We start from the raw sequence: 26,091 nt of genomic DNA on the forward strand, positions 1-26,091 counted from the left end.
AAGACTTAGTATACAAGATTAAAAAGCTAAAAAGATTAGAGTGATTAAAATGCCTGGGAGCATAAAAAGGTCTTTACCTGGCACTGAAAAGATAATAGTGTAGGCGCCAGGCGTACCTCTTCGGGGAGGCTATTCCACAACTCGGGGGCCACCACGGAAAAGGTTTGATCATTAAAATAGGGGATCTATAGGAATTTGAACTTGAAATATGTAATCTATTACTTTCTTGACTATTTTGCAGAATACTGGCACTTTTATCATACTTACAGCACAAATGATGTTAAGGTTGAGCTGACTTATGGTTCACCAGGACTACTGAGATTCATGCCAAACCCAAGTATTCCAGCCAGCACCTCCAATGCTTCCCTTTGCCAAGGCTGACTAAAACCAGACCAACCTTGCAAGGGACCCAGTAGACTTCCACCACCACTTAGCTAATTCCCACCCTGAGTCAAGAGGAAACCCAAGGTGTCCATGCACTGGTAACCTCCAGGCTGGATTACTGTAATGTTCTCTATGTGGGGCTGCCCTTGAGGTTGGTCTGTAAGTTGCAGCTGGTGCAAAATGCGGCGGCGAGACTGCTCACTGGGGCAGGGTATTGGCAACATGTCACCCCGCTGCTGAAAGAATTGCACTGGCTGCCCATTTGCTACTGGGCCAAGTTGAAGGTTCTAGTTCTGCTGTACAAAGCCCTATAAAGCTTGGGACCAGGATACCTGAAAGACCGTCTTATCCCTTATATACCCAGCCGATCACTGCATTGTGCAGGTGAGGGCCTCCTGCAGATACCATCTTATCAGGAGGTCTGTTCTGCACAACATAGGAAATGGATCTTTAGTGTGGTGGCACCTACCCTGTGGAACTCCCTACCCTTAAATATTGGGCAGGCACCATCTCTGTTATCTTTTCGTCACCTTTTGAAGACTTCCTCCTTCAACAAGCCTTTTAAATTGAGACCTATCCCAGTCTGCGTCTGTGTTGGAATTGCTTTTTAATATGTTTTTAACCTTTTTTTTAAAAAAAAGATTTTTGAAAGCTTTTTTTTTAAAAAAAACAACACTTTATTTAAGATGTTTTTAAGGCTTTTTTAAATTATGTTTTTAAAGTTGTTTTGTTTTAATGTATTTTAAGGTCTATTTTTATGATGTTTTAAAGTGTTTTTACTGCTTTTGTTTGCCGCCCTGGGCTCCTGCTGGGAGGAAGGGCGGGAAATAAATAAATAAGGTGTCAAAAGACTGGCAGAGATTTCCAAGAGCAAGAGCCAAACCTTACACTCACTGCTGTGGAGCCCCAAACCAAACCCAATCCAGTAGTTAGTAGCTTCATGGTCAAGGTACAGGATTCAGAGCCACCCTGTTCCAAGGAACATATACCAGTAAATATGAGGTAGTTTATTGATTAGAAATAAGTGCATATAAGAAAGAGCAGCATAACAGTTCCTTTAAGCCAAATACTCTAACAAGAGTTAGGCATAAGAAATAGTGAGAAAATTCAACACAGGCACAAAATAACAGATCTTGTCTAGCCTAGTTAGTAAGCTACGTATTACAAACAGGAAGGTATAAGAGCCTGTCCCCTTGCCACCTTGTGCCAGTAGATGTAAAACAAGTAAGTTGGGAATAGGAATGGGGCAACTAGCTAAAGGTAACCCCTGTTTCATGGGGATTTGCCCAGCAACAGCGAGAGGGCCAATTGGCCAATCATTACACCTCCTGGTGATGGAATAGTCCAGAAGTTCACTGCAAGGGCAGACCTACTAATTTACGGCTACTCAGGCCTCTTGCCCTTAAGTACCAGGCACTGCAGATAACACAGCTGCCTCCCCTCAGCCATAACACGCTGCAGCCTGATGAATCCTGGGAAACCATGTGAGATGTTCCCTACAATCCTTCAGGCTAAGCCATTTTACTGTGGCCAACTCAGCTGTTCTTGACAAACGGTGGCTAAAAATATATCACATTTTTCTTGCCCACCATTTTAGTATTTACCATTCCCTGCATTATCTTTTTCCAGGATGTCCACTACAGCTGTGTGGGGATCTTTAAGCAGTTCTTCTTTATAACTAATAGCTATTGAAAAAGTTGATTCTGTGCTGAATAAGAATCCACAAACATTCTGTGGGGTGACCTTCTAAAAATCTCGGCTCCCCCTCCCCGAAAGAGCACATTTACTAATTGTGTGAACCTTGCTTGAACAATGGTATTCTATAAATCTTTATAAATAATTCATTTTCACTGCTCAACAGTAACTTCTCAAAGTATGTTGTTTCTCTGTTTATCCTCTGTTTGTGTTGGAGCCTATTCAGATATGTCCTAATCTGAATGAATTGATATGCCAGTTGCCTGCATTGCATTTTTTCCAGTCACTTGCTCATAGGGTTTGTATATTTATCTAGTCTTGTTTATGTACCTTCCATGGTTCCAATCCTGAAAGTTTCCTAATTTGGTTGATTTTTCATCGTCAGTTATGGAGGCAAATGGCAAAAAGAGGTGATCCAGTGGACATAGTGTACTTAGACTTTCAAAAAGCGTTTGACAAGGTACCTCACCAAAGGCTTCTGAGGAAGCTTAGCAGTCATGGAATAAGAGGAGAGGTCCTCTTGTGGATAAGGAATTGGTTAAGAAGCAGAAAGCAGAGAGTAGGAATCAACGGACAGTTCTCCCAATGGAGGGCTGTAGAAAGTGGAGTCCCTCAAGGATCGGTATTGGGACCTGTACTTTTCAACTTGTTCATTAATGACCTAGAATTAGGAGTGAGCAGTGAAGTGGCCAAGTTTGCTGATGACACTAAATTGTTCAGGGTTGTTAAAACAAAAAGGGATTGCGAAGAGCTCCAAAAAGACCTCTCCAAACTGAGTGAATGGGCAGAAAAATGGCAAATGCAATTCAATATAAACAAGTATAAAATTATGCACATAATTAATTTAATTTCACATATACGCTCATGGGGTCTGAACTGGCGGTGACCGACCAGGAGAGAGACCTCGGGGTTGTGGTGGACAGCACGATGAAAATGTCGACCCAGTGTGCGGCAGCTGTGAAAAAGGCAAATTCCATGCTAGCGATAATTAGGAAAGGTATTGAAAATAAAACAGCCGATATCATCATGCCGTTGTATAAATCTATGGTGCGGCCGCATTTGGAATACTGTGTACAGTTCTGGTCGCCTCATCTCAAAAAGGATATTATAGAGTTGGAAAAGGTTCAGAAGAGGGCAACCAGAATGATCAAGGGGATGGAGCGACTCCCTTACGAGGAAAGGTTGCAGCATTTGGGGCTTTTTAGTTTAGAGAAAAGGCGGGTCAGAGGAGACATGATAGAAGTGTATAAAATTATGCATGGCATTGAGAAAGTGGATAGAGAAAAGTTCTTCTCCCTCTCTCATAATACTAGAACTCGTGGACATTCAAAGAAGCTGAATGTTGGAAGATTCAGGACAGACAAAAGGAAGTACTTCTTTACTCAGCGCATAGTTAAACTATGGAATTTGCTCCCACAAGATGCAGTAATGGCCACCAGCTTGGACGGCTTTAATAGAAGATTAGACAAATTCATGGAGGACAGGGCTATCAATGGCTACTAGCCATGATGGCTGTGCTCTGCCACCCTAGTCAGAGGCAGCATGCTTCTGAAAACCAGTTGCCGGAAGCCTCAGGAGGTGAGAGTGTTCTTGCACTCGGGTCCTGCTTGCGGGCTTCCCCCAGGCACCTGGTTGGCCACTGTGAGAACAGGATGCTGGACTAGATGGGCCACTGGCCTGATCCAGCAGGCTCTTCTTATGTTCTTATGTTTAAGCCTGGCACTAACACTTTTCTGTACTTGGCTGTGTTCTTTTGCCCAGACATATGTAAACAAGTTTCATTTATTTCAGTATAGATTTCAGGATTATGGGCATTATTCAACTAATTCGTCCTGTTAGCGCAAGGATTACTGCTAGCACAATGTGATTTTTCCCCTCCTGCCCCGCACCCTCCTGCCCCGCACCCTCCTGCCCCGCACCCTCCTGCCCCGCACCCTCCTGCCCCGCACCCTCCTGCCCCGCACCCTCCTGCCCCCCTCCCCAAATCTGCTCCAGAGGGTGGGGGGAACCCCTAGAACAGATTTAGGGGTCGGGCGGGAGGAGGAATGGTGGGAAAAGTCTTGCTGCACTAGCTGTAATCCTTGTGCTAATGGGACCCTGACTTAGCACTACTTCGAATACAACCCTATGATTGTGATAGGTAAAATAGTAATAGATAATAAACTATAGACATGAGAGAATCATGTCCCCTTTAGTTGCCTTTTTTCTAAACTAAAAAGCCCCTGTTCATGTCTGCTCAGAAGTCACTCTGTGGATCCCTAGGAATAAGCATTGGCAAAATGAGTACTAAAATGCTCACAAATCCCCCCCCCCTTTTGCATACTGTTATCCTTTGCAATGCTTTCAGCCTGGTTATAGAGCTGAAAGCCATGAGAAGGTGGTGGGGATAACCAGAAAATATCCTTTTTATTTTGAAAATTGTTATTTGCCGCTCCCACCTTACACTTCCATTTCCCCCCATCTGTTGCCTAGACTGTTTTTAACTATGGTCCACCAGAAGCCACATCTAGCTGGACCCCGGACTGCTCAGTGTCAAAGTATTTTAAGGTAAGTGGTGCTGTTCTGAGGCCGATTTTCTACTTTAGCTTGCCTGAGATGCAGAAAAGTCAGTGTAAAGATTAGGGGTTTAGTATGCTTAGCAATAGATGGTTGCATAAGTTTCAGGAAAATGAGGACTACATGAGATCACTGTTCTTCGATTTAGTTATTTTGTATGTTTTTCAGTCTTAAAATGTTGGAAAGGTATGAGTTAACACATTTTCAAAATTACTCAGTTCATTGTGCAGATTACATAGCCCAACTTGCAATTCTCTGATAACTCACACTGGTTACTATGCTAGTTGGGCGGTATAGAAATTTAACTAACGGACGGACGGACGGACGGACGGACTGATGGAATGAATGAATGAATGAATGAATGAATAAATGAATAAATGAATAAATAAAAAAAACTGGTTGTGTTCATTGCTCCAGTATCTGAGCTCTCTGGTGATAGTGCAGTGTAGATGTCCTGTTCTTTTAATTCATATTTTTGATGCTGTGTCTTTAATTAGGTCCACATCTATCCAGACGCAAGTAATCAGAAAAAGAAGCAGAGGACAGACCTGTGGAATTCATCAGTAACTAAAAAACAAGGTGATGATGTTTAAGTGTTGCTTAGACCATGCAAGTCTTTCAACCCAGTTTTCTTCAACTCTAATAATAATAACTTTTGCCTCCCTCTTTGCTGTGATTAAATTAGGAAGGCTCTAATTGAACATGGTTTCCTGTTTTGTTGCCATCTTTGTAACATGCTGATTTCAAATCATGGCTTAATATCCTGGCTTGTTCTGAAGTTGCTAACAGTAGTTTCCTGCTTTGGACAAAATGGGAAACAGAGCAGGGGTGGGGAGCCAGATGTTGTGGGACTACAACCCCCATCATCCTTGGTCATTGACTCTGTGGTCATTGGCTGTTTTGGCAGGGGCTGATGGAGCCAACAACATCTGGAGGGCCACAGGTTTCCCATCTCTTAAAATAGAAGCTTCTTGGTTTAATCACAGCTTGAGGAGTCAAAAGCTTATACATGTCTCATCTTATTACAATATCCAAACTTAGTGTATTCTAAAGAATAATGATGAATTCATTTGGTGGTTAACTTTGTCATCAACATCAGAGGTCATTTCTGCATAAAAATTGTTTTCACAGTCATTATTGTAAGCAATTCTAGGAAAAGCATATTTATCTTATGCATGCCAATTCTACGTAGGAGAGACTATTGTTTATGTTTACTTTATGTCCTCTCTGTTCATAACATAACCTTGGTCTTTAGTTCCAGGAACTCTTGCAGACAGGCTGCACAGTACACACTTTCTTCGGAAAAGGAAAAAAAGAGTTTTATTTTGTCCTGTTTAAAAATTTAGTGAATAGTAAAGAAAACAAAGGAAGAAACTGAAGGTAGAAAAGGCAGCCTTCAGAATGGAGATAATGGCATTGTCTACAAATCTTGATCGCCCAGTTTTTTTTGTAGTTCCTCTCTGTCTCTTCTTCATTTTGTGACAGAAATGGAATACCATGTGAAGCACCAACCTAAATGACCGCCTGCCCAAATTTGCTGTGCCAACCTCTGAATGCTTAAATCACTAGTTAAGATAAGGTTTTTAACTGTTTTTAGACTATTTTTAAAACGTTTTATCTTTGATGTGTTTGCTGCCCTGAGCTACTTCGGGAGGAAGGGTGTGACATTTAATAATAATAACAACAATAGTAGTAGTAAATTGGACTGTACTAATAGCTGCTTTATTGCAGAATCATAGGGCATGCCGTTAAGCTGATGTTGCTGGGTCACCAAGCCAACAAGAGAACTGTAAAGTGTAAGGGCTAGAAGAGGCAATACATGCATGTACCTTGAGACCCATTCTGACCTAGGACCTCTCACTTCCAGCCACTGAGGTAGAACACTGGGCAGTACTGAACATTTTGTTTTCAAGGCTGCATTGATACATTTATCCCTTCTGTAGCTCTTTTAAGGCATTAAAATTTGGAGGGCTGCCTGTCTCCAGTTTATAGCTCTTATTAACACAGGTATGTCTCTAGAGATGTGTCAGTTAGGAGCACTCAAAATACTGTACATATAGGAGCTTGGTCCAGGATTCCACCACTGCACAGTCGTTCTTCATAGTCGCACTGTAAGCAGTCACACACATGATTCTAGTCGCAGCCCTTGAGTGTTTATTGATTTGATTTATATCCTGCCTTTTCTGGTGGCAAACAAAAACATTAAAACACTTTAAAACATAAAAACAGACTTTAAAATATATTAAAACACAACAACCGTTAAAAACATACTAAAACAAAACATCTTTAAAAACATTTTTTAAAAACTTTAAAAACATTTTAAAAAGAAGGTTTAAGAGTATATTAAAAAACAATCCCAACACAGATGCAGACTGGGATAAGGTCTCCGCTTAAAAGGTTTGTTGAAAGAGGAAGGTCTTCAATAGTCACTGGAAAGATAACAGAGATGGTGCCTGTCTAATATTTAAGGGGAGGGACTTCCAAAGGGTTGGTGCCACTACACTAAAGGTCCCTTTCCTATGTTGTGTGGAACAGACCTCCTGATAAGATGGTATCTGCAGGAGGCCCTCACCTGCAGAGCACAGTGATCAATTGGGCATATAAGGGGATAAGACGGTCTTTAAGGTATCCTGGTCCCAAGCTGTATAGTGCTTTGTACACCAAAACTAGAATAGGTAGCCAGTGCAATTATTTTCAAACTCTTTTCAAAAAAGATTGTTGAAACTTTGTCCCTTTTGGCTGGTTCATGGGAAGGCAGAGCACCTCTTTCCCTTATTTCTTTTCAACCACTGTCTTAGCAGCAAGCAGGCACATCTTACAGAGTGCAGCATCAAAGGCTTCTGGGTGACTCTCAGGTTAAAAATAAACAGGGCTCAGTAACAGTGCTTATTTGATTTTCTTGGAAGTTTGGCTGTTCGTTCAGTGGGTTGTCTCCCCTCGGATGTTCATTTTTGCAAGGCCAGGCTTTCCATCAACACCAGGTAGTAATTGCTGAGGAGCGTCTCTTCTAATTTGCCAGTTCATCTCTTTTTTGTTCTCTCAATAGCTCCAGTGATTTTTCTTGTTATTTTCTTTAGGCTCACCTATGTCTCATAGGCTGATGGCACGTTTGCTCTTTGCAGAGATCAAACCCCCAAAATTCCAAAGTTTCTTCCTTGCCTTGTAAATTTTATTTCATCCCTTTTTTTAAAATGAAAAGCAGGTGTGTTCCAAAGGTACTCACCATCTGTGGAGAACAGCTGGGTAACCCATGATTGTGGGGATCTCCTAGGATACATTTAGGGTAGAAATAGGTACTACCTGTTTTAAACCTTAGGTAGTAGGACTCACTGTGCTAAGAAACCTTTATTATGGGCCCCCAAATATTTATGGATTTCTTCATATCAGGAGAAAATAAAATGCAAGGCAAAATACAAATTAAAACTAAACACCAGATAAAATCAGAAATATGGGACCAGCATATCCAAAGAGGGCTAAACATAAATCATTCAAAAGATTGATATTTTATGTCAATCAGGGAGGGCCGTGCAAAACAAGTGAGTCTTTGGCCTGTTGAAATGCAGCTGAAGAGAGACCTGACAAAGATCTCTGGGGTGGGGTTTCCATAGTTGTTCCTCAGCTATTATGAAAATGCTTGACTATTAACTCAAATGAAAATAAAGACTAATTTGAAAAAGTTGTGGGCCCCCAAATCAGAGGCCTCTGTAGGCATTTCCTAATGGACGCTCTACCCCAAGGTGAACAAGGTCCCAAAATGGAGCCTTGACTAGACTGTAAAAACTGGGCTTCTCTATGCTACTCTCGTCACAGGTTTGAATTTTGATTTCCCTCTTCTTCTTTTAAAAAAACGCATTGTGCCACTCCTCTCTTGCAGTGTTTGTGCATCATCTAATCTTTTAAACAGAAGTACAAGTGCACTCTTGTAGCATTGTTAATGTATGGCTCACAGGAAGTGCCATACCTGTGGGGCAAAGCATCTTATTTTGGATGGTCATAAGTTTGTGTTAGGCCCATGAAGTAGACTCCTGTCAGCACTGTATCTTGATTCACCAAGCAACAGGAGTTATGAGCTTCCTTGTGAGAGATGGTTCCATCTGAAGAGTTGGTCACTATTTCTGCTTCTGATTTGGAAAGTGCCAGAGCTATTGAGATGCAAGTTCTATGTCTCAACTGTCAGTGTCTGCTCACTTAATGCTAGTTCAGTATCAGTACCAGTCACTGCTCATGGTCATATACTATCCATATCAAGGCCAACAGGAACCATGCCTTCTCATATGGTTTCTGATACGAAGAAGGCCAAGCATCAGGTAGATCCTGACAAACCCAACAATGTCCCAAAGAAGAAGAGGATGATGCTATTGTTACAGCAATGCCGGTTGCATTACCATTTACTCCACCAATCTCAATGCTTTCGACCACTCAGCTACCTACTATAACTCTGGGTTTGGCTCTGACAGTCACTTACGGACCCACTGTTAAAGACCTTACCCGGGAAGACAATCTTACTCGGCCACGAGGGATCGCCAGTGAATGAATGAATGAATGTTAATGATCGCCCTGGTGACCTGTCTTGATCTGCAGGGTATACACCTTTACCCATACCTCACCAATATCCTGGTCCAGTCCTATTCCCTTCCCACAGCCATCCAGTATCTGCACTCTATGCTAAACTGTCTGCAGCTGATGGAGATTTTTTCTCCATTGGGATCTTTTGCTGGGGGTCCTTAAAAAAAAACAATTCTAAGAGACAGTGAAGCAAAAAGGTAGGCCTTTATTCTTACAAGCATATGCAGTCCCCCAGAAAGTCTGGAGAGGACTGCAGTGAGGTACTGTGTGCAAGCTTTTTTATAGTGTACAGTTACAGCATGTGACAATGATTCACCAATCTCATGAGTCCTTGCCCACATAGCATCACAGTTCCTCCTCTCTACAATCGTTCCAAACCAATCAGAAACTCCAATGCTGATTCCAAGATTCTGTCCATCTCGTTAATATCTCCATTGTCCTACTGTCTTTCAAGACTAATGAATTTTGGAGTTAGTTGGAACAGTTACTATTGTGAATATGCTTTCAAGCATACTTAGTACATTTCGACCACTCAGCTACCTACTATAACTCTGGGCTTGGCTCTGACAATTACACCATTCTCTTGTTGCAGGCCAAATTATGACACCACTCTTGCTAGCACTGGTTGAGTCACTTCTGAACCAGTTTGGTGCTGACTTGGAAGAACCTCATAAACCCTCCCTCAGATCCGGTACAGCTTCAGATGTACGGATTGTCCACTGCTTTGAAGGGGAAAAGAAGTCCCCAAATTCCCTTTTACTGGTATATACCTTAGGCCACCTCCTTTGGTTCCAGAACCCATCTCACAATGCTACCGTTATCCACTGCCCCTCCAAAGTGTACTACACCAACCTTCATAAATCAACTGAATTCTGTAATAGAAGAGGACACAGTCTTCAGTCAATGCAGGATGCTTTTCTGCTTCTGTAGAAAGGGGGTTTCTAGGCCTTTCCTCCGCTCTTCCAGTATTGCTTTGATAACAAGGGTCCTCCACAGAATGTGTACATAGCATTCCTACAGCATTCTGATAATGCCAGGGTGGTCTCATCACATATGCTTTTTTGGTAACGTTTCAGCTATCTCAGGGCTGGTGCCAATGTCTACTTGCCCAACCAGAGCTCTTATCTCAGGCTCATGTTTAGACTCTTCATCTCCTCTTTCCTCCCGTGCAAAAATCATACAGAGCGATGTTGAAGAAGTTCTCTGAGATACACACACTCATGATTTTCTTCCTTTACAAGCAACAGTACAAGAAGCATTCCTATATACAGCCTAGCTGAAATCTGGTGAATTCATCTATCACTTTCAACCATTGCAGCATTTATTGGCAAAATGGATAGCTCTTCCTGTTTCTCTTATCCTTTAGCTAAGCACTTTTGAAAGTGCTAGACCTGCCAGTGAAAGAATTTATACCTTCATTGGATTTTGTCTTTTGCCCTGAGTCAGCCAATGGCCTTTTCTGGTCTATATGTTCATCCGTGGAAACAATGTTTTTGGAGGCTGTAACATCAGCCAAGCAGCTCCACAAGCTTTGTGCCTTTTGATCTGACTCACCTTGTTTGATCTGACTTTCCTTCCTGAGGTAGCATTGGAGTTTAGGGTGGAGCTATTCGTCATCTGTTGCCAACCTCAAAGGGTGGAGCTTCCTGAACTATACAGAGCAGGAACATGGTCAGCAGTGGGTATTGATATGTCCTTCAGCCAAGGTGTTCTGCAGATCATTTTATTTAACAATATATATATACTGCTTACTTGATAGAAAACCTCTTAAGTGGTTTTCCAAGAACAATCTAAAATATTCATTGAATAATACCAATAATATATGTGTTCTTTCTGCCCTCAAGTCAACTTCAGGCCATAGAATTTTCCTGCTTGAGCGCTAGAATACTCTAGAAGTTTTCTACATGTTGCTCTGTACAAATGGCTACTCAAAGAAAGTTGGTTACTGGTCCTTTTAAGAATGCTTAAATGCTTTAGTGCACTTTTGTAATCCCCTATTTTATTAACAACTTCCATAAAAAAAGTGTTTTTACAACTCACAATTTTTCCTCACAAGAATGCTATGCATCAAGATAGTCTGAGAAGATGGTAATTTGTTTGAGGCTAGTGGCTGCTTGCAAGTGGACCATTACATCCACCTGCTGTAGCCAGTGGCACAGTGCTCTTTGCTCAAAGCATCTAAGAGCTCTTTGACATTTTGCCCTCGTATTTTGTTTGATACAGGAAAGGTCTTGAGCTATTGGTGTTTCAGCCCTGGATACAGCATGCACGAGTTGGTTCGTCAGGGAGTCCGGACAATCATTCTCACTAGCGGGACACTCTCTCCGGTTTCTTCTTTTACTATGGAAATGCAGATGTAAGTCTCTTTCTGTTTATAAGAAAAGGGCAGTTTGAGTTATAGAACAGTGTGGGTCATATCCTACAGTGTATTGCAATGCAAGCATAGGTTATGCTGAAAGGGGAACACATAAAAGATGTTCAGGTTCAAGAGTACCTCTGGACTTTCCAGTTTACTGCTAAAGAGTGTGGTGCCTTTATTTTCTCACATGTGGAATACTTTTGACAAGGTATTTGAAGAAACATGAGGCTTGCTGATCAGCCTTCTCATATTTTCCACAATGCAAAGTGAGCCCTGGGCATACCAGTGATTGCCTCATTCTTTGAGATCAGTTTCATTACATGTAGAAATGCCATAGGAAAAGCCCTCCCCCTGAATTATTTGGAATTGGCACCAGTTCAAACCTGTCTCTTGGATTTATTAATTTGGCATAATATTAATGTGTTATGAAGATAGTGAGAGAAGAGTTACCAAATGTTTTTTATTTCAGAGATGCATTTTTTTTTCTTTTGGTCTGCTTACTTTGAGGCAATGATTCATTATATATAGAGGGAGTCCCAAGGGCGAGGGTACTACCCCCCTTCTATTACTTTTTCTTGTTTTTTTAATGTGTTCTCTGTTAAACCAGTCTAGAGGAGACTGATGGTGGGGAGGGCGTGTGGTGCATGTGTAGCTCCTGCACAGGGTGGGAGCCTGTACAGTGAACTGAATGATAGGAGAAAGTCTCCAGATGCCTTCAGAGTGAGAGTCCGTAACTGGCAGAAGGCTGGCTGCCTGGACTCGGTGGTGGGCTGGATGAGGGCCAATAAACTGAGTCTGAATCCTAGCAAGACGAAGAGATAGGCTGCAATGTTTTCTCTGACCACCAGAGGACATTGAAGGACACAGTAATTTTAGTGCCTTCTCTTCATTTACTGCTAATCAGGAAACTTGCCTTCCTAAATGGCAGGAGAGCCAGCCAGGCTTATCACAGCAACCTTCCTTCTCTAAGGAAAGAGGTACTACTAGCAAAAATGTCCAAGGAGCTGAAGCTTAAAATGGGTCTTAGGCACAAAAAGTGTGCCAGGCACTCTTCTTCTTCCTCACCTCCCTCTTCATTGGAGTTACTCTCCTCTCATTTTTAAATGGAGCATTTCAGTCTTTCTAGAGCAGGGGTTCCCAATCAGTGGCCCATGAACCACCATTGGTCTGCAAGCTTCATTTAGGTGGTCCGCGGCATGTCTGTAGAAATACAACTAAAAATCATCTAGCACAGTACATTACAATTGCTACAAAAGGCAGAAAAATATTTAAGTGGTCCGCCAAGACCCTCAGCAGTTTTCAGGTGTCCCATGGGAAAATGTTTTGAGAACCACTGCCCTAGGGGAAGCAGTTTGAATTCAACGCACTGGAGGAAGTTGATGAGCAGTTACAGCAAGCCTCTTTGAAGGTGAGCTCCCAGCACCAATCAGTTGATTGGCCCTGAAAATGTGTCTTCAAAGAAAACTGTTCTAACTGCGAGTCAAGTTGATAGGTGGTTACAGTGACCTTCTTTGAACTTTAACATGTGACAGTCACCTGATGCCATTGTGGTGTCAGGTGGATGGCCCTACTCTCCTGTCAAAGTTGGGCTGTAGGAGGTGGCATATTTAGGAATTCAGCCCACCAGCTGGATCCAGTTCTCCATTCCTGCTCTACATCCACCTTCTCTTTGTTGTTACGTGCCTTCAGGCCGATTACAACTTATGGCGACCTTATGAATCAGTGACCTCCAATAGCGTCTGTCATGAACCACCCTGTTCAGATCTTGTAAGTTCAGGTTTATGGCTTCCTTTAGGGAATCAATCCATCTCTTGCTTGGCCCTCTTTTTCTACTTCCTTCTGTTTTTCCCAGCATGATTGTCTTTTCTAGTGAATCCTGTCTTCTCATTATGTGTCCAAAGTATGATAACCTCAGTTTCAACATTTTAGCTTCTGGTGATAGTTCTGGTTTAATTTGTTCTAACACCCAATTATTTGTCTTTTTTGCAGTCCATGTGCAAGTAACATACTGCTATCTCATCGGTGTAGAAAACTGACCAAACTGGTTTATTGATACCTTAAATGCACCGGGCTGCAATAAACAATTACCACTTCCATTTTTGGCTGGTTGCTGGCTTGGCACTTCAAGGGCTTCCCTCTCTTTGTCTGCAGTGCATTTGGAGTGCCTCGCTCTTTGCTCTCCCAAAGTATGATAACCTCAGTTTCATCGTTTGAGCTTCTACTGATAGTTCTGGTTTAAGTTGTTCTAACACCCAATTATTGGTCTTTTTTGCAGTCCGTGGTATCCGCAAAGCTCTCCTCCAACACCACATTTCAAAGGAGTTTATTTTTCTCTTATCCGCTTTTTTCACTGTCCAACTTTCACATCCATACATAGAGATCGGGAATACCATGGTCTGAATGATCCTGACTTTAGTGTTCAGTGATACATCTTTGCATCTGAGGACCTTTTCTAGTTCTCATAGTTGCGCTTCCCAGTACTAGCCTTCTTCTGATTTTTTGACTATTGTCTCCATTTTGGTTAATGACTGTGCCAAGGTATTGATAATCCATGACAAGTTCAATGTCCTCATTGTCAACTAAAGTTACATAAATGTTCTGTTGTCATTACTTTAATCTTTTTGACATTCAGCTGTAGTCCTGCTTTTGTGCTTTCCTCTAACTTTCAACAGCATTCATTTCAAATCATTACTAGTTTCTGCTAGTAGTATGGTTTGTTGTTTTTGTTATGTGCCTTCAAGTCGATTACAACTTGTGGTGACCCCATAAATCAGTGACCTTCAAGAGCATCTGTCATGAACCACCCTGTTCAGTTCTTGTAAGTTCAGGTCTGTGGCTTCCCTCTTCTATTTCTATACAATAACTATTGTAATAGTTCTCTTTGTCCCTACCTACTAGGCGCTGCATTGTTGCATTTAGGGTTCTACCCGTGTTTCTATCTCCTTTTGCTTTTGCTTTCCTTCTCTCTTTTAACTGTTTCTTCAGTCATCCACTGAGGTCTTTCTTTTTAACTAGAGGTATTGTCTTTTTGCATTCTTCCCTGATAATGTGTTTGACTTCACTCCATAGTTCTTCTGGTTCTTTGTCAACTAAGTTTAAAGCCTCAACCCCGTTCCTTATTTGATCTTTATATGCTTCTGGGATGTTATTTAAATTGTATTTTGGCATTGTGATTGCTTTGTTCTTCTTCTTTAGCTTTACTCTGATATTCGATATGACCAGTTCATTATCTGTAACACAGTCTGCTCCTGGTCTTGTTTTCGTGGAAAGTATGGAACTTCTCCATCTTCTGCTACCAATTATATAATCAATTTGATTCCTATATTGAGCAATTGGTGATATCCACCTTCTCTGGACCTCCTTAAAATTCCCCTCGTAACCACACCCATGGCCCTTTGCTTTCAGAAGCCATTTGGCTTAAAAATTGGAATGCCATTTTGAAGGAGAGAAAAGAAGGTACATTTTGCCCTCAGAACAACTCATGAGGCTACAGCCCTTGCCATTATGATTTCTGCAGTCTTCAGTTGCCAGAGCTTGTTGGTTGTGGGTAAAAGGCCTCCTACAGGATGCAGATCTAAAAGCTAACAAATTGCATAAGCTTGCAGCCATTTTCGTCACACCTGGACAGCCACCACCACAGATGTTTGGGCAGTGCAGAAGATCAGCCATGGATACAGGTTGAAACTTGTTGGGTGTCTCAAGACTGCTTCTGTCCCTCACTGGCTTCATGGTCCATAGAAAAGCACCTCATCATCCAAGTAGCCATTGCATGCTCAACATCATGTGAGCAATCAACTGATGCCCCAAGATGTAGAAAGCTGCAAAGTCTGATCAAAGAATAGTAGAGTTGGAAGGGTCCTAAAGACCATTGAGTCCAACACCCTGCTAAGTGCAGGAATCCAAGTCTCAAAGAAGGGGCAGAGAGACTGGAGAGTCATATTGCATTTCAAACACTTGAACAGGTTCATCCAGTATTGAAGGTTATAGATGGAGACTGTCCTAACCATCACAGAGGCCTTATAATAGCAGACCTTTCTGTCATTCAAAGACAACAGAAGTGCACCTGCACGTTCCTATCTCTAAGGCACCCTGAAGATTCGTTTCACTTTCAAAGGCCTCCATTTGCAATATTGGGCCCTGCCCTTTGGACTGACATTGACACCTGGGGTGTTGTTAATGATCTAAAAGCAAAAACTAAGGTAATTACAACCTCCGTCATAGAACTTCAATATGCCGATGATAATGTAGTCTCCGCACATTCAGAGGAAGATCTTCAAACTCAAACTATCCTAAATGTCTTTGCAGAAGGATATGAAAAGCTTGGCCTCTTGCTTAACATCAAAAAACCCAAAGTGCTTCATCAGCAAGTGCGAACCAATCCCTCTGTAGCACCATCAATCCAGCTTAATGGTGCGATGCTGGAGAATGTTGATCACTTTTCTAATCTTGGCAGCCATCTCTCTGTAAAAGCTGACATCGACGCTGAAATTCAGCATCATCTGAGCTCTGTGAGTGCCGCATTCTCCCGAATGAAGCTTAGAGCGTTCGAGGATCGGGATATTTGCAGGGAGACCAAAATGCTTACTTACAAAGCTATTGTACTACCGACCTTACTGTATGCCTGTGAAACATGGACCATCTATAAATGCCACTCCCAACTTCTTGAAAGATTCCACCAACGCTGCCTCTGGAAAATTCTGCAAATTACTTGGGAAGATAGGCGGACTAATGTTAGCGTATTGGAAGAAGCAAAGACCACCAGTGTTGAAACAATGATCCTCCAACATCAACTTCGCTGGACCAGCCATGTTGTTCGAATGCCTGATCACCGTCTTCCAAAGCAGCTACTTTACTCCCAACTTAAGGATGGAAAACGGAATATCGATGGACAGCAAAAGAGGTTTAAAGATGTTCTCAAAGCTAATCTTAAAAAAATGTAACATGAGCATTGAGAACTGGGAAGCCTTGGCCCATGAGCATTCCAATTGGAGGTCGGCCATTATCAAAGGTGCTATGGACTTTGAAGAAGCACGAGTACAGGGCGAAAGGGACAAACAAGCTAAACGGAAGGCATGTCAAGCAAATCCTCATCATGATCCTCTTCCATCTGGAAACCTATGTCCTCACCGTGGGAGGCTGTGTGGATCCAGAATTGGTCTCCACAGTCACTTACGGACCCACTGTTAAAGACCTTACCCTGGAAGACAATCTTACTCGGCCACGAGGGATCGCCAGTGAATGAATGAATGAATGTTAATGATCGCCCTGGTGACCTGTCTTGATCTGCAGGGTATACACCTTTACCCATACCTCACCAATATCCTGGTCCAGTCCTATTCCCTTCCCACAGCCATCCAGTATCTGCACTCTATGCTAAACTGTCTGCAGCTGATGGAGATTTTTTCTCCATTGGGATCTTTTGCTGGGGGTCCTTAAAAAAAAACAATTCTAAGAGACAGTGAAGCAAAAAGGTAGGCCTTTATTCTTACAAGCATATGCAGTCCCCCAGAAAGTCTGGAGAGGACTGCAGTGAGGTACTGTGTGCAAGCTTTTTTATAGTGTACAGTTACAGCATGTGACAATGATTCACCAATCTCATGAGTCCTTGCCCACATAGCATCACAGTTCCTCCTCTCTACAATCGTTCCAAACCAATCAGAAACTCCAATGCTGATTCCAAGATTCTGTCCATCTCGTTAATATCTCCATTGTCCTACTGTCTTTCAAGACTAATGAATTTTGGAGCTAGTTGGAACAGTTACTATTGTGAATATGCTTTCAAGCATACTTGGTACATTCCATATGCCATTGTTCCTGATCAGTCAGGCTGACCCAGGTACACCTGGAAATATTTGGACAAGTTCCTTGAGTTAGGTTTGCCTCAACTTAGGGCATTTGGGAATGTATGAGCACCCCCAGTTCTATTTCTTTGCCATAGGGGTTCTTATGTCCTTATACTTTCTCAGAAATCCCACTTCCTTACTTATAAAACACATAGCTCAAGAGAGGGGATTATTTAAACACTTGAGCTTCATTTTGAAGCCACACAGACTAAGGAACAGACTGGGTGACTCTGGCTAACTAGTATCTTTCAGCCTCAGGGATATAGAGGAGGCAGGCCACACCCAGAGTACCTTTTTCTTAATGAAAACACATTTATAAAGTTGTAAATATAACACACTGGGTTATTTTAAAATCATTGTAAAATCTCACTGTTTGTCCCATTATAACTTTTAATACATGTTTCATAATTTTCCCCTAGAGGGAGTTCTTACTCTACACAAGAAATCATTTTCTTGGATTAAAACCAATATATTAATCACTGCTTACCAGAACAATAGACCAATTAATACATGTCAGTCATGCACCGGCCGATTTGCCAAGAACCCAGGAGTTCAAACTAAGTTTACTTTGCCTGTTTTTTCTATAGATTTTAGGATTCTCTGGGAGCCTGTTCTCAACAAGCCTTCAGGCCTATGCTTAAGTCCTTATGATCCTAAACCATATGCCTGCTTAATAACTATGATTATATATGTGTGGATATATAAAATTCCCCATTACAGCAACATAGCTTTCTTGTCAACCACACCAAGGTCCCCCTCCAGCTACACACACAATTGTGCATCGGGGAGCCATCATCAACACAATCTACATTGTACCATGAGGTGGGTAGTAGCACTACCTAGTGTGCAAAGGCAGGAATGCACGAGAGTCAACCATTCAGCTGCTCCTTCCGGCTTGATCCCATTCCATTTCTGCCTGTATCCTAGAGGGATCCTTCAGCCTTAGCTCTCTGTCAACGACTCTTTGCTTTGACGTTGCTCTTCTCATTTCTTTTTCCTGTTTAGCTTTGTCTTTTCTAGTCTTCTCTATTTTATTTTATTTTTAAAAGAATAACACCTTTTTTCTTTGGTAAAGGCCCTTTTTTTTTTGTTCCTTTTTCTGGGGTTTCTCTTTGGGCTGCTGTGGCCTTTTACAGGGCCTGAGGTTTTTTGGACTGTCTCCAGGACAGTCTTGCTTCTCCTGCCTTCCCGTTCCATCCGTTTCTTGGAGCTGTCTCCTATGGCTCCAACTGTTGCTGGCCTTGCCCTTCCCCTTCTCTTGGAGCTCACGGCTGCAGCTCCAACTGTCCCTGGAGCTCACAGCGGCGGATCCCTCTCTCTTGCCCACCTCCCTTCACGGCGACGGCTCCCATCTGCTTCGGAGCTTGCGGCTGCAACTCCATCTCCTGCTCGCTGTCCTTCACAACAGTGGCTTCCCTATCTCCAGCTCCCACGGCGACTGCCCCTCCTGCCTTGGAGCTTGCAGCAGCGGTTCCGCTCCATTTGCCACCCTTGTGTTGGATGTTGGATCGGGCACAAGCAGATGCCCAGGATGTAGAACAGAATAGTGACAGGCTAGATCCCAGTTGAATCACTCAGCCAGACCAGTCATAGGTTTTTAAGAGTCACTTTACTGACATGAAAAGTTTTAGGATACAATTACAAGCTCTTTCTCTACTAACAAACTCCTCGACCCCCACACTCTGCCAGTTTCAGTTTCCAGCTATATACTGATAAGACAGCTGGTTGTCCTGGCAACGTGTCCTTGAGGAGTGCACGTCCACTCCAGCCTTGTGAGCTACTTGGCCTTGTAACTCTGCCATGGAAAAATACTCTTAGGAACTTTTTACTTGCCAACACCTTGGAGCTGGCAAGCGGCAGCTTCCCTCTCTCCCACTCCAGACCACCCTTAGAATCTTGCGGCTGCTGCCTCACCTTCCTCCCCCGCCTCAGGCAGACCTGATAGTGGTCTGCGCTGCGTAGGAGATTCCTGCCATATTTTGCCTTGTCTTCTTCCTCACAGGCACTTATAGAGCTGGCATTTTGTATTGCTGTTTTCCAGCTCTTTTCCTCCGCCCGACATTTTGGCTGTCATTTTCCTGCCTTTTTTTCTTCCCTTTAGTCACCAGTGCATATCTGTCAGTGCCTATCTGTTCCTGGCCTCCTCCTGTTTACTCCCCACCTAAGACAAGGGAAGGGAATGTAAAGGGACAAGCACGGAAACAGAAGCAACAGAGAAGGGGAAGAAGCAATAAGGAATGTAGATATGGAAGCGACAGAGCACAAGGGGAAGAAATAATAAAGAATTCATATTTAAAATAAGAAAAAGAAGAAAAGGAAAGGAGTGGCTGATTTGAGGTCATATCGCTCCCCTCTACCGTGGGCGTGTTCTACTGGTCCCCCTCAATCCACCGCACCCCTCTACCTGTGCGTGTTGATTGCTTTTCCACTACACCCTGCAGTCTGTGTGTGTGTGACGTGGTTAGACTTCTTCATTGGACTATTTATATCCTGCCTGGTACACCCCCCTCTACCGTGTGCGTGTTTACCATGGCTGAGCTACCTTCTGCTGCACTTAGAGAATCAATTACAGAACTGCAACTCATTGGTGATGTGCAGCTGCTAGTCCCTTCGCAGCCACCAACAGCTCAGGCCCTGTCTAGCTCAACCTAGTTGCCTGAAAGTTGAGCACAAGAGGCATCTTGGCTACCCGATCCAGGTGATATAGACTATACAGTAGGGCCCCGCCTTACGGTGTTTCGTTTTCCGGCATTCTGCTGATGCGGCAGCTTTCAATTAGGGGAAATTCCCCGTTTTAAAGCCACTTTTGCGGCATTTTCGCACTACGCGACCCATTATAGTCAATGGGTTCCACTTTATGGCGATTTCTGCTTTACGGCGGGGGCCTGGTCCCTAACCTGCCGTATAAGCGGGGCCCTACTGTACTCTCTTCTAGGCAGAGCTTCACCAATCACTACCCAGAAGACTTTCACCAGGTGGAGCAGAAGGAAAAATCTGGACCTCAGTCATATAGCTGGGCAAGAGCTTCTAGCCCTTCAGTCAAGAAGCCTCGGTAGGGGCCACGAACCACAGACAACACTCAGTATGGCAAACCACTTATCTCATCTCTGTTATTCCTCTCTTGGGGTCAGATCTCTTAGTCAATACTACAATGTGAAATGCTTCCTGTAGGGAACATCTCACTCATCAGCCCTCTGTTTGTTCACTGCTTCTGAACCTGGAGCCTGCATTTGGTACTCAAGGTACTTTCGCATCCTTTGAACCAATCTGATGTATCCCATTGATGCTCTTTTCACTCAAAGTAGAATTTTGTACACTCAAAGTACAACGGCATACAGAGAGTCAGAACTGGGAGCTCTCCATGTATCCAATAGCCTCTGTGTCTTCAATAGAGACCATGTGATCTGCGCAGAGACATTTCCTTCCTTTGAAAGGTGAACACTGCCTTTCACAGGGACCAAAAGTTGATCCTTCAGTCACTGTTACCATTTCTCTACTTGCCATTGCAACATTTCTGCCTCAACTACATGGTCAGGGCATGGTATTTCTCTCACGTGGCATGGGTGTGTTCTCTCCATTTTATGTTTTTCCTGTTTTCTGCTCTCAGATCCATTCAGTTGGAGCTTTGTCACAAACAAAAAAACTGGAGGGAGTTTGTAGAATGCAGGTATACAGATCTCTCTTATACAGAAAGGCAATTCATACTGCTTTTTAAAATCTGCAGATCGCTAAGGGCTGAGCACCATTCTCTTGACTAGGAACAGGGAAGTTATTTGTTAAGTGGAAAGCCGCCTTGCTTGGCGAGAATGTTGATGTCTATGGAAAAAGCTGTTTGTACAACCAAGATTGTTCCTGACTGCTGGAAGGAATATTTAATCTATTTGATGTAGTACAAATTGCTATGATGTAAGTTATCAACTGCCTGCAAAAGGTTGCATTCACATTCTAGCTGGCATTGGATGATGGTCTTCTTGCTCAAGGTTAAGTTTTAAAGCCTACAGAATTAACATGTTGGTGATGTCAGAATGTTTTTCTTATTTTCTTCAGACCTTTCCAAGTGTGTTTAGAAAACCCACATGTTATCGATAAACACCAGATTTGGGTGGGGATAATTCCCAAAGGACCTGATGGAGGTCTGCTGAGCTCCAACTATGAAAAAAGGTAATGGGGTTCCTTCCCACCTTGCTGTTGCTTTTGGCTTGCGTATTTAGTTAGGAATGCTTGTTTATTGCATCAAGGACATATAATTAGCACAAGTTCTCTGGAAAAAAAACTATGTTGGTGGCTTGTGGCAGGACAGTGGCCAAATTCAAACATAGCAGAAAGGTGTGGCTTCCTTTTATGAGAATGTGTTGTAGTGAGGCTTGGACTTGACTGCTTCACATGCAAGGGGGAAATAGTTAAAGTTTTCCTTTGCTGTTTTGGAACAAACTAAGGCTTTCTGTTGCACCCAAATATGTAGAACTTGTTTGTTCAAATTATAGTTGATTAATACCAAACCATAGCTTGATCCTGGTTTGTTCAGGATTGCCTAGAGATCGCCTTTTCCCATATCATCCTGTTCAAACCAAGTGAGGCCCTCTTGTGGGCACCACTTGCCTCAGGAGTTTGTTTAACGAGTACCCAGGGCAGAGTTTTTAGGAAATTAGGATGGTCCCAACAATTTGTTCTTGTAGATGCCTCCTTAAGACTTATTCAACCAGGGTCTCTTTCAAGGTAATATTATTACCATTCATTAAAGTTACGTCCTACCTTTCCTCCCAAAGGGTAACATTGTTGGATATGGAGGAGCACCAGAGCCAGTATGGTGCAGTGGTTAGAGTGTCAGACTAGGACCTGGGAGGCCAGGGTTCAAATACCCACTCAGCCATGAAGCTCACTGGACCGGTGCCCTTGGGCCAGTCATTATCTCTTAGCCTTGTTTTTAGGATAAAATTGAGAGGGGGAGAACCACCTTCAACTCCTTGGAAGAAAGGTGGGATATAAATATAATAAATAAATTTATATGGTTTTATTCTGTGTTTGTATTATATATTATACATATATGTATTATTACATATATATTGTAATGTAAACTGCTTTGTGAGGTCCACCTGAAAAGCTGTATATACAATAAATAAATAAATAAATAAATAAACAAACAAACAGCATGATTCTTAAGGAAAAATAAGCCAGGCACTGAACTCATTTCTCCCCCTCTCCCCCTCTTTTGTTGTTGTTGTTAATTTGAGGACATGGGTTTTAAAAGTTGATAGCTTGTTGTAAATGAACCATCTGGATAGTATGTATCAGCAAACCCACATAAATAGTAGGGACCTGTTTTTTCTGTGAATCGGTCTTGGCTAAAAAGTTGTGGGAAAACATCATTGTGGGAAGAGAGTGAGTAATAGTGATAGTCATGTCTAAGGGTTACAAATGGTGAATTTAATTCCTTTGGTGATTATTGTGGGGCCTTCCCAACACGTGGGAGCTGGATACTAATGGCTTCTTCCTTTTCGTTTGCAGGTTTTCAACAGAATGTCTGTCTTCTCTTGGGAAAACAATAGGTAAGAGAGAAAGATGACTGAAATCCACAGGGCAGCAGATCCAGATGATAGTAGACAGGTCCGCTCCCTGTCGAATGTCTGGCACCTAGTGAACGCCTTTTTATTTCAGCAGTCATTTTAAGTCATTTCTGATTTTATAGTAAGCTTTTATTTGATTTTTTTCTGTTGTATTAAGCTTTTAGACTATTGCAATTAGGCAATATATAAATGGTCAAAAAATAATATGGGTGATATCCAACATTAGTCATACTCAGAGTAAACCCATTGAAATCAATGGACTTAAGTATTACTCTATGTTTATATATGTTCTCGTCTTCTGAGTTGTTGTGGCCTTATGAAAAACCAAGGCCTGAACAACCAGTCAAGCACCTCTGCAAAGCTCCAGCCTGGATTCACTTGCAAGTGTGCTTTGTGGTTGTGGTAATGAAGGGAGGTATTTCCTAATGATAAGGTGAGTGGTGGTAGAAGCTCTTGGTCTGGCTTGTGTTAGATCCTCCAGTCAGATCATCTCAGGATCTGGGCAAATTCCAGGACTTCTTGTCTGCGAGGGAGCATTGGAAGCAGCCTTATCTCAAAAGAGACAATTGGCCCATCTAGCTCAGTATTGTCTACACCGGCTGGCAGTAGCTCTCCAGCGTTTCAGGCAGGGGTCTATCCCAGGCGGCAGGTGCCAGGGATTGAACCCTGGACCTTCTGCATGCAGAGCAGATGCCCTACCACTGAGCTGTGGCTCTTCCTGATCTTTGTCATCAGATGCTAACCCAAGTGCTGTCAATAGAGAGGATAGTGCATAACATCAGATGATTTAGAAAGCTGTTGTTTATTAATACTATTTATATCAGGGTTGGGGAATCTCTGGCTGGGGACCCTAATGTGGTCCTCTAGTCCTCTCCCTCTGGGCCTTGGAATTCCCCACATGCCACACTCCTCACTGGCCCTGCTTTATTTATTTATTATTTGATTTATATCCCGCCCTTCCTCCCAGCAGGAGCCCAGGGCAGCTGCTTCATGCCCTCATTGTTTTTGCCAGGCTGGATATTGCCTTTTGCTTGTCTGGATGGAGGACAGAGAGGAGTGTGAGTAGAAACTAGCCTACTGCACAAAGGGAAAATTTACATTCACTGCTCCACCAACTTTTGCCTCTGGCTCTGCCCACATTGGAATGTGGCCCTTAGAAGGTTTCCCGGAAGAGAATGTGGCCCTCAGGCTGAAAAAGGTTCCCTACCCCTGACTTATATAGTGCAGAGGAAGAGGGGCAGAGAGGCAAGGACAGGAAGGAAGGAATGTGAGAAAATGTAATTAGTTGTACTTGGGTTGATGGAAGAAGTGATTGGAGGGGGACCTGGAAAAAGAAAGGGAGGATAAAGCATACATCTTCAGGGAGGGAATTCCAGGCATAATAGGCAGCAAGGAAAAATAAAAGGGCAGAGTTGTTTGAGAGTCAGAGACTACTGTGTGACTAAGGATGTTAGACATACATTAGGAGAATAATGGGGTGAGGAATACATGGAGAATGGAGAAATGTAAAGCATGAAAGTGCTGTCTTGATACTGAAGTAAAGGTGAACTTGATCTCGGTATATGTGTTTTTTTATTACAGGTAATCTTGTTCGAATCATACCACATGGACTGCTTGTATTCTTCCCTTCATATCCTGTCATGGATAAAAGCCTGGAATACTGGAGAGTAGGTTTCCACTTTTGGGATCAGATTCTTACACATGAGCACTTAGATCATGGCCTTTTCTGTGCTGTAAAGAGATGTCAAAACAATAGCAAAATGACTCTGCTAGTCATTAATGAGACCTGTTCAAGCAACCATATTAGTATTGAAGTTGAGTGGATTTGTGCACAGTTTGTGAGGAAGTAAAAATATTGCTCCACAAAGTCTTCAGCCACAGCTCAGTCCACCTTAACTTCTATCACTGTAATGTTGCCAAAAAAGAGTTGAAAGGTGGCATGGCTTAAATGTGGATTGAATTGTAAGGTCCAATTCTTGTTACCATTGGCAGCACGAGTGCTTTTTCCATATGATCTGAACCTATATGGTCTGATTTCATACTGCAGAGATAACAGTGAGGAGTTAAGCACCTGTTCACTGGAGAGCATTAAGCATCATTGGTATGGTGCCCTCTGCAAGATCCAGCAGGCATAGCCAAACAGACTTCCCCCTGTAGGGGGAACTCTCTTGTTTCCTAGACTGCCTCAGCTGTTGAGCTGATAGATAGTCAGGCTCTCAAAACCTGGCCAGATTTAGGCTTCCTCATAGGAAAAAAAACTTGGCATTTTTGTTTTGGTGTTTTCCTACCTTCCTTCCTGCTTTTCTCATTCCCACCATCCTGGGGTAGTGAGGAGTCAAAGTGGGTGGATCCACTAGTTATGGAATGAAGGCAGCCTGGCTTCCTGCTAAAAACAGCAGTTTTTAGGCTGCTATCCGAGGCCATGGCTGGAGTAGGCATTTGGTGGTGGCAGGAGGAGTTTAAGCCACACTGCGGGGCCAGACTAAGAGGCTAGGAGGCCTCAGCCTGGTTCTCACATTGCAGGTGGTGGTGCTGTGATGATCATGTCAGGCGGAGCAAAGGAATAACCCACTTTGAGAAGAGGATGGGTCATAATTTACAATGGCATGTAGGTTTGATGGGTAATCAGAACTCAGCAGATTACGCCGTGAATTCCCTGATTTACACTCCTGTACTTTGAAGTCATAGACTTCATTTTATTTAAATGTATTAGTTTTCCAGTCCAGCTGCCTTCTCCAAATGCTTTCTTATTGAAGCATTAGGCAACCAAAGATAATTTACACAAATAAAATCCTAAACCCAAGCTGGTGAAGACTTATTTTCTTTATTAAAAAGAAATTCATTCAAAGTACAAAATACAGAATGCAGTTAGTACATAATCCCATAGCATCATAATACTGATTATATTTTAATAGCAAGGCTTGTCATAATTATGGCTTATAGCTGAACTACAACTCTCATCAGCTCCAGCAAACATGGAAAATGGACAGGGATGATGGGAGCTGTAGTTCAGTAACATCTGGAGGGCCAAAGGTTCCCCACACCTACCTAGTAGAAATAATACTCATAAAATTATAATGGCTTGCTCGCCATTATCACGCAAACAGAGGATTTTCCATAAAGA

At 42.6% G+C, this 26,091-nt stretch overlaps 1 protein-coding gene across 7 annotated transcripts in view; it reads left to right on the plus strand.

Annotated features, from left to right (window-relative positions):
* RTEL1 (regulator of telomere elongation helicase 1) overlaps nucleotides 1-26,091 on the plus strand; it is a 142,904-nt gene that overhangs the window by 49,351 nt on the left and 67,462 nt on the right. For all 7 annotated transcript variants that reach the window (XM_061630940.1, XM_061630937.1, XM_061630934.1 and 4 more), the window contains 6 exons: nucleotides 4,552-4,626; nucleotides 5,133-5,214; nucleotides 11,425-11,557; nucleotides 21,451-21,564; nucleotides 22,909-22,949; nucleotides 24,549-24,634. In XM_061630940.1, coding sequence (XP_061486924.1) covers nucleotides 4,552-4,626; nucleotides 5,133-5,214; nucleotides 11,425-11,557; nucleotides 21,451-21,564; nucleotides 22,909-22,949; nucleotides 24,549-24,634 — 531 coding nt within the window. The remainder of the gene's footprint in view (nucleotides 1-4,551; nucleotides 4,627-5,132; nucleotides 5,215-11,424; nucleotides 11,558-21,450; nucleotides 21,565-22,908; nucleotides 22,950-24,548; nucleotides 24,635-26,091) is intronic.

Source organism: Rhineura floridana, chromosome 6 (assembly GCF_030035675.1).
Source record: "Rhineura floridana isolate rRhiFlo1 chromosome 6, rRhiFlo1.hap2, whole genome shotgun sequence".
Taxonomy (NCBI): Eukaryota; Metazoa; Chordata; class Lepidosauria; order Squamata; family Rhineuridae; genus Rhineura; species Rhineura floridana.